At 39.5% G+C, this 9,512-nt stretch overlaps 1 protein-coding gene across 1 annotated transcript; it reads left to right on the plus strand.

The window, feature by feature from the left end:
* The first annotated feature begins 2,296 nt into the window (after nt 1–2,296).
* On the plus strand, nt 2,297–3,795 carry LOC111913117 (uncharacterized). Its single transcript, XM_023908846.3, has 3 exons — nt 2,297–2,800; nt 3,126–3,263; nt 3,511–3,795. The coding sequence occupies exons 1-3, from the start codon at nt 2,354–2,356 to the stop codon at nt 3,793–3,795; spliced, it is 870 nt and encodes a 289-aa protein (XP_023764614.2). The 5' UTR covers nt 2,297–2,353.
* The last annotated feature ends 5,717 nt before the right edge of the window (nt 3,796–9,512 follow it).

The raw sequence follows: 9,512 nt of genomic DNA on the forward strand, positions 1-9,512 counted from the left end.
GTGTGTGCATATTATCTGTATACTTGTTATCTATGTTGGATGATCGATTTTATACATGTTTTAAATGATTTAAACTGTACATGTATTTTATATCTACAAAATGTGTTGGGTAAAACATGGGTAGATGAATAGTTACTGTGTTACAAAACAAAATAATGAGAGGTCTCGTTATAGATGTTATTGATGATCCAGTCATCTAGCGGTGTATAGATGACGACCACGGACTATTCTAGACAGTCCAGTGGAACGCTAGTAGGCTTGCAACCTGTAGGTGTTTATTTGAACTGTGTGCTCACCAGCAGCACTCCATCCCCCACATGGTTGCCTTATTTGACATGAATTGTTGAGGAACCCCTTAAGCGTGTGTTGTCACCCCGATGAAAGTCCTTAGACTAGGTACCTTGTGTTAGATGTTTAAGGGACGTAAAGTGAGGATAACGGGAACGGGTAATCGAGTTTGTTTGGTTTGATAAAGTTAATAAAATTATTTATTGTGGGTTGAAAACCCTATGTACTCATTAGGTTTCCCAACCTGACCCACTCAGTTTATTTATATCACAAGTGTTGATATGAAGTCACATTACACTGAGAGATTAAGGAGATATAAATCACTAGTGATAATGAATGTAAGTTCTGTTTATGCTTATGTTTCTGTATTGGCCACTACTAGAAAAAATGCCTTTTACGACGTGCAAAATACGACGCTCATTGATCTATGTTACGCAAAGGAGAGTGACTTTAGAAAAATGTCATCTCTTCAAAAAATTTTAGGATAGAAGACACGCATTATTGCGCGCCCTTAAATTAGTGTCTAAAAAAAACACGGAGGGCACCTATAATAAAATGCGCGTCGTCTAAGGACGTCGCTTTATATTTTTTAATGGAACGCGCGTTCCATCCTTTAATAGTGGGGGAAAGGGGGAAATGAAATTCTGAAAAAATTAAAAACCCCGCCAAGCTCTCCTCTACCTTCTTTCAATCGTTCTTCTCTCTCTCTCTCTCTCTCTCAATCAAATACCAAAAATCGATTATTGTTGGAACTAGGGTTCCGGTTCTTAGTGAAATCGAAGGTTTTTTGGTCACCAGGCCATGAAATTGATCAAAGGTTTTTTGGCCTAGAACCACCAGGCCACCCTTTTCCTTCATCCATGTCCCTCCTTTCTGTCTATCTCTAACAGACCACTGCAACATCACATTCACTTCTCCTGGCATGCGACTGCGACTCCCAAAAGATTTAGTGTTATGCTCGATGCTTCTCAACAAAATCGATCGAGGTGTCGGCGCTCCTATCTCATAGAGATTTAGGGATTTCTTGGTTCAAGGTATCGAATCTCAGACATCAACGACTTTTTTTGATGACCCGGTCAGATAAAGACGTTTGATGAACTAAATTTGTGTATCTGACTCGGAAAGCTTAATCTAATCGGGTAAGATGGAAAAAATCGACTGACTGAGAAAGGAGGAAGAAAGGGAGAAGGGTTTCCAATTATACCCTTGCCCTACCAAAGGAAGAAATCAGCGACTCCATCGTTTCTTCTCCTACTTCAACGCCAATTTTTTTCTCCCGCAACAACCAATCGTCGACGGCCCTCTTCTCATCTGTTCCAATTTTTTGAAGTCTCCTTCCCCTTCTCATCAGGTACACTTCTTCCTTTTTCCTCTTCTCATCAGGTCCAATTTTTTGATAATATATAGGTTTTGATTTATGATTTTTCTGTTGAACATGTATGGTTCTTCATTGAATTCTGAAAATTTCTCAAAGAATTTAGGCCCTGTGTTCAATTTCATCATATTTCTTTTGTTTTAGACTTGTGCTCAATTTCAAGGAAGGAGACAAGGACTCCATTAGAGGTGAAGACGATGGGAATGATTCAGAATTTTCAAATTATTCTGACGATAACCCTCAACATCAAAGAAAACCTAGTTCCTTAAACCCATCGTGGCCTCAAAGTTACAGGTATGACCCCATCCCACTTTTTTGGATTCTACTTTAATTCCTTATACAATCAACAATTTATAAGATTCCGCTGAAATTCTGTAACAACAACTGCATTAAGATATATATATATATATATATATATATATATATATATATATATATATATATATATATATATATATATATATATATATATATATATATATATATATATATCTTATATATATAAATAAGGCCGGTGCTTTAAGAATCGAGGAAAGCAGGTCTTGAAAATTTATGAGATTTTTTAAGGAATTTTCTTAGAGTTATGAGGATTTTTTTTAGGGAATTTGAGATTTTGCCAAATCAGTGCTCTGATCATCTCTCCCTTTCTCCGAATCTATCCCTATCTTCTTCTCTAATCCAATTCCCGAAATGGAGTTCGAATCCAACAATATTTCTGAAGACAACAACAACAATCACGGATGGCAGAAGGTTACTTACGCTAAGAAGAATAGGAAGAATCAGCCTAAGCAGCAGGTGCCTCAACCGAAGGCGCTTCCAAATGGATCCGTTGTCGCTGGTAATGATAATGTCTTCACTGCTATTGAGAAGAAATCGGAGGAGCGTAGGAAGGTTATAGAAGCACAGAGATTGTTGATTTATGATCCTGCTCCTCCTCCGGTTAAATCGTCAAGGAAGAAGAACTACTCCGATTATGAGGACAGCGATGAAGAGGTTGCCAATGGTGTGGCTGGGAATGATGATGTTGAGGTGAAGAAGAAGAAACCGAAGAAAGTAAAGAAACCTAAGGTCACAATTGCGGAAGCGGCGGAGAAGATCGATGTCGACAACCTGGCTAGTTTTCTGTTGGAGGTGACGGTGAGTGAATTTTATATGTTTATTTTCTATAATTCAATGTTTTGATTGAGGTTTCTCTCATTACCATTTAAAATTCAACTGATTTGCGTACTGTATAGGCTTCGATCGGAACGGGAAGATATGTAATTGTGACATTTCTCTATAGTTTTTTGTTTGGATTCAGCTTTAATTACTGTGTAGTTTATCAAAGTTTAGTATAGTTCTAGGATGAAAATTATTGTCAATATGGTTGTAGATTACATACACAACTTCATTCTCACACAATTTGATTATTAGTTGAAATATAGGAAGCTAATCTTTATAACTTCTTTGTATGTGTTCATAGACTTCATTCGAGGCACAGCAAGATATACAGTTGACGAGGTTTGCCGACTATTTTGGACGTGCATTTTCTAGCGTGACTGCTTCACAATTTCCCTGGGTGAAGTTATTGAGAGAATCTCCTGTTGCTAAGGTTGCAGATGTAAGTTCTCCTCTTAGACTCTCTCTTCATATAATGTAATTCAAAAGAATTCGAACTTATGCTGCCAAATTTTAGGCCCTGTGAGTGTGTTCTCTACTAATTAACATGATATCATGGTATAAAGATTTTGAAATCTGAATATTTCAAACTGTTTGTGTATGATTCAGTGCTTTTTGTATCAAAATATACACTTTTACTATTTTCCACACACACACAAAGCTTCTAATCCACTTTCTCTCAAGTGCAGAATCCTGTGTCACATATTCCTGAGGCTGTTTACAAAACCTCAGTTGATTGGATCAACAAACTATCCATGGAAGCCCTTAGTTCTTTTTTCCTTTGTTCCTTAGACAGCATTCTTGCTGACTTTGCAATTCAACAAGGTGGCTCAAAGGGATCCAAGAAAGTTGCCCAAAAAACACCCTCAAAATCTCAGGTGGGTCTGTTTGTAGTATTAGCAATGGTGTTACGAAGGAAACCCGATACGCTAATTACCAACAATTTAAATGACCACCTATGTAAAATGACATGATGATGCACTCCTGAAACAGGTCTGACCAATGGCATCTATATTGGGTATCTACATAGATTGGATCCACAAACTGTTAAGTTGGAGCTAAGATGCAATATATTGGAGGCTACACACACATTTATACATGGAACAACACTCTACCCCAACCACTATGCATGGAACAATGGTAACAAAAATTCCTTTAATTACTATGTCCCATTCACATCATTTATAATCTTAGTCCCTGTCTTGCTGGTGCATGCCTAACCCTATAAAACCTTTTCTTTTGAGGTACTAACTGTTTTCTCCTGGAATTTTTTTTGCCTGAGATTTTTTGCTGCCAGCTATCCCTTCGGGACCACTCTTATGTATTATGTTAAAAGCACCAATTCAGAAATTTGCTGATTATGTAAGTCAGCTTTCCTCTTCCTTTTTGCTTTTTATTATTTATGCACCCTTATGCCACAAATCTCTTTATTTATCATACTAAATATGCAACCATCCCTTATTTTACTCCTAACTTGTTGTATAATTCATTCATGTCAGCTGCATATATGTTGCATAAAATAAATTGGTAAAAGTACACATGTGAATTATGCATCTGTTATCTCAAATCTTACATTTATTTTTATTTCTATTATTGTTTTTTCCAGCTTTTAGGTGTTGGTGTCAAGCTTGTTGGCAATACTGTGACAACCCTATTTTTCCCAAAAAGCAGTGTAAACACTCGAAAGCTAAAAACAACAAAATTAACCTCGAAAATAAAGTGTTCAAGTATCTAAGTTGGGATGCATCGAATATTAGATATCATGCCAAGGTTTCCAAAAACGTAAAGAACGCTCAAAACCGGGTTATATTGAAGAAATTATAACCACTCGTATATTTACGACGCGACGTTAAAACATTATTTGACGTAAAAAGTAGAATCTCAATAAAATGCATTTTAAGCCTTAAGTATCTAAACAAAAGTCGTAGATATCGTTGAAAGGTGAACGTACATAAAAAGATCGCCCAAATTGGACCTCGTATGAAGAAGTTACGAATTTTCAAAGTTTCGTAACAGTAGTAGAGGGCTAAAAACTCGGATTGAAGATCGAGTGTTATTTAGCTAACGCAACCTAAACGAAAGTTGAAGATCTCCTCAGTAGTAATAAGACAATAAAAAGACAGACGAAAACCGACGTCGAATAAAGAACCTATGAATTTTTAACGAACTTTAGGAGGCCCGGCCTATTAAAAATATATCATTAAAAATAAAGTCAAAACTAGCCGACGGAGTCTAAATGAAAATTGTAGAGCATAATCTCACCTACGCGTGGATATAAAGAACGCGAAAAACGGAGCTCGTACGCGAAAGTTACGGAATTTAGAAGTCGGAAGCAGGGATTACGCCCCGCGTAATCTGGGAGTACGCCCCGCGTACTAGACCCAGAGTCGAGTCCCATCGGCCCGCCCAAGCTACGCTTAGCTAGACCCGAGTCGTAAGCCATGACGCCACATTACGCCCCGCGTACTCCAAGATTACGCGCCGCGTACGGGGTTTTCCAGCCCTATAAATAGAAGGCATGAGCTCGAGTCTTTGCACACCTTTCTCAATTCTTCAGTCACTCTCACACCCTTCCAAGTTCCAGAGACCATTTTTCTCACCTCGGTTTCCGCACTCGAGCCCCCCGACGGAAGATTTACGCTGCAGAGATCCCCGAAGAGCCCGACGACGCAACCATCCGCGGACGAAGTTCTGCTCAATCCTAGCCTCTCTCTTCGAAACGAGTGAGTTCATACCCCTACTTTTCAATTCTTTTCACATTTTAGGGGGGGGGGGGGGGGGAATACAAGTACATTACAAATCAAAGTATTATTTTTATAATATCGTTCTTATAGAGTGTTGATACAAAAATAACTTTATGTTTTAAAGGGATATTATATCACCAAGTTGTTATTACCAAATGGGAACATACTTTTGACAAACTATAATGAGCATAGTATTCAAGTGATTTATACATTTTACATATACATCTCGACAAATGAAATGCTATCAAAAGAAGTACAGTCTTTTATCATCGTAAATCTGTTTATACCTAGTAATGTGAGACAACTTCACGTACGTTCGAGTATGCATTATTAAGTCCTGTATTATATACCATAATCCCTTGTAGGGGGAGCGTGATACTTGTGTATAGATCTATACGGGATTGACAATCCCACACCTAAGCTGTTAGCTACAGCTAGGCCGGCAGGCCTGGGGTGACAAATGTCATAACAGTTCCAACGCCTGAAGAACGTTGTTACAGGCCAACAATGTCATTAGCATGGTTATAAAACTCACATAAAAGTATAAAAACAAGTTAGATTTACGAGATTCATACATGCATTTCAGTTTTCCATTTTATTGTTAATACAAATGTTATCACTATTATTCAAGCATGGAAAACACTAATGCACTCCAACACGGGAAACTTTTCAAATCATCTATAGAAAATATTGGATTTTCTGAAAACCTCGTTCATCGATTTACCATCAAAAAGGACATACTTTTTAATGCAAAACACTTATGAACTCACCAACTTAAATGTTGACACTTTTTCGAAACCACTTGTATTTCTCAGGGAATCAGTAATACAGGTAACCACCAGCTTTTGGAGAAGGAAACACTAAAGATGTTTTATTATTGAACATTTATCATCTCATTGTAATATTCTTTTGCTATTATGTATAACGCAACAACATACATTTTCATTATATATGTGATGGTTGTGTTACTTTCTTTACAATATTCAATGGTTGTGATACTACGTGAAGTCATCCACCCTCGAATGTTTCCGCCATTCTGGTTTGGGGGTGTGACAGATTGGTATCAGAGCATTGTTTATAGTGAACTAAGTATATCAAACCACATACGATATACAAACTATAAATGCAAAAGGGACCAAAAACCCTCTGATGAAACATTTTCATGAACAAAATACTTTCTTTTAAAGATATACATTTTTACAAGCATGCATAAATCTCGTATCATAACAAGTTTTACTAAAAAGTATTACGGCAAGTTACGACACTACGATTGAGCCTCGGGGTATGTGATCATGTCGAGAATAAATATAGCCTGATCAACTATATTTATCCTGGACTTGACCAACGTACGTCGAGGAATGGTCGTAGTGGACAACAAGCCGAAAACTTACCAAATACAAAATTGTTCTAGTTTCACCAAGTTGAAATAGTATAGAAGTATTAAAAATAGTTGTACAATAAAAATTATAGTTAAAAATAATAAGTCGCTAAATAGAAATTTCTTTTCTTATAACGTTCTCATACATCTATCCTAGTACAGACAAATGGCCGGGTTCCATTTACCAGGAGATCCCTACTACCCAAACCAAGGCAACGGCGGTTGGATAGAAGAAGACCCGGAGGAAGACCCAGAGGAAATCGAAGAAGAGGTCGAGGGAGAATTCGAAGTCGAAGTCGGAGAGGAGTTCGAAGTCGACGAAGAGATCGTGGAGATTTCTAGCGGGACAGACTCCGAGCCAGAAGTGTACGACCCTCCCATCCCTCATCCTCCCGTAATCAGACCAGATCAACCGGGACCCATCCCCATCTGGGGAAGCCACCTCTACTACTGGAGCCGCCAACAAGGTGTACGCCCTCCATTCGGCATGTGTCGGGATTTTTACAACGTCAGTGGGGGAGTCTCAGCAGATCGAGCACTTCCTGTCGTCGTGAATGCTATAGCTAACCAGAACTACCAGGCGGACCAACAAGCAGCCAGAGTTCGTGAAATCAATGCTGCTACCCAAGGTAACGCCGCTGACATCCGTCGTTTGGAAGGACTACATGAAAATACCCAAATCTACACGGGAACACTTCAGAACCAAATGATAGTGGCTCTGGCAGAAATAAGAGGGATGAAGGAACAACAAGCGGATCTTGAGAGGCGACTAATGGGAGTCAAACGGTCGGATGCCGAGTCTAGCTCCAAACGCCGCAAGTAGAGCTTGTTCGATGCCCAACAATTTTGTTATAGATTAGGATTTCGGATAGAAGTTTTTCCTTTATTTCCCTGTTGTATCCATAATCGGAGATCTCTAGGAGGATCAAATTTTCCCAAACAAGATATGCAATGTAACACAACTCAAGTGTGACCTATATGTATAAATATGAAGTATTTCTTATTATATACCTCTCAGAAATTTCGAGTTTTAAATTTCTATGCCTACCTTGAAACCATAAACTAAAGTCAAAACAAATTACAAGATGCGACTAACACACGATTATCAAAACATTAGAAACTTATAGTATTCATTCTTATTTTTCTCTACCAGAACATGCCTCCTCGTAGATCAACACGCAGAAACTCAACTTCAACACCACCTCCACCACCTCCTCCAATTATGGACACCGTTATGTTCCAGACTGCTGTAACCGCTGCTGTAACTGCAGCAATGGCACAAATGAGCAACAACGGATCGGGGGGAGGAACAAACAGTTTTACAAATGGCCAAGGTCAAAGCCGTTCAGGGGTATGCACTTACAAAGACTTCACCAACGGAAAACCTATTCCCTTTTGCGGGACTGGGGGAGTATTGGCTCTATCTCAATGGATAGAGAAAACAGAAGCTGTATTCGAAATCTGTGCATGTCCTGAAGAAAGCAAAGTAAAGTTCGCCGCTTTTACTTTCTCTGAACGCGCCCTGACATGGCGGAACGGCCACGTCCAGACACTAACCCTGGTGGTGGCAAACTCCATGGGTTGGGAAAACCTGAAAAGAATGCTCCTTCGAGAATACTGCCCAAGAGGCGAGATTCAGAAGCTTGAACAGGAACTGTGGAACCTCTCGATGGTAGGATCGGACATAGCTGGTTACACCAACAGGTTCAGTGACTTAATAACACTTTGCCCAGGAATGTTAACCCTGGAGAGCCAGAAGGTTGAGAGATACATTTGGGGACTATCACCCCAACTTCGAGGAAGTGTGCTAGCTTCCAGACCCTTGACTTTCGCCAGCGCCAAGGAACTAGCGCAATCTCTTGTTGATCATGGTGTCTGTCAAGGAGTCGCAACGATTATGGCTGAACCAACCAAAGGGAACAGCAACAATGAAATGAATGCCAACAACAACAACAAGAAGAAATTTTGGAACAAAAGGAAGGGGCAAACTTCACAAGAACCTTCAAAGAAACAAATGGTTGCGGTTTATGCTGCTACTACCCCCACCACAACTCCTGCTACCTCTGCACCAACAAAACCATATGCAGGGATTCTGCCCAAGTGCAGCAAGTGCAACTACCATCACCATGGTATTTGTCGCGAGATGCACTGCAAGAACTGTGACAGGAAAGGGCACACAGCCCGTTTCTGTAAAGCACCGGCACGACCAATTACTCAGGTTCCTGGAACTGGGGTAAGCCGGGCATGTTATGGGTGCGGAGAGACTGGACACTTTAAGAGGGATTGTCCCAAGGAAAGGAATATTGGCGGTGTGGGGAGAGTGCTGGCAGTAGGACAGAGAGAAGCAATAGCAGACCCCACGGTGGTTACGGGTACGTTTCTACTCAACAACACTTATGCATGCATACTTTTTGACTGCGGTGCGGAGAGAAGTTTTGTGAGTCATAAATTCAAACACCTACTTAATCGAGAACCCCAACCACTCAATAAAATATTCACTGTAGAAATGGCAAACGGTAAAACAGAACACGCAAACGATTTATACGTAGGGTGCACACTAAATTTAAAC

Source organism: Lactuca sativa, chromosome 8 (assembly GCF_002870075.4).
Source record: "Lactuca sativa cultivar Salinas chromosome 8, Lsat_Salinas_v11, whole genome shotgun sequence".
NCBI lineage: Eukaryota > Viridiplantae > Streptophyta > Magnoliopsida > Asterales > Asteraceae > Lactuca > Lactuca sativa.

Bases quoted from the DNA above. Each gene is read 5' to 3' on its own strand.
- LOC111913117 (XM_023908846.3), top strand. From the start codon at position 2,354: ATGGAGTTCGAATCCAACAATATTTCTGAAGACAACAACAACAATCAC. The intron at 2,801-3,125 runs GTGAGTGAATTT...ATGTGTTCATAG, and splicing joins GTTTTCTGTTGGAGGTGACG to ACTTCATTCGAGGCACAGCA. The intron at 3,264-3,510 runs GTAAGTTCTCCT...TCTCAAGTGCAG, and splicing joins CTGTTGCTAAGGTTGCAGAT to AATCCTGTGTCACATATTCC.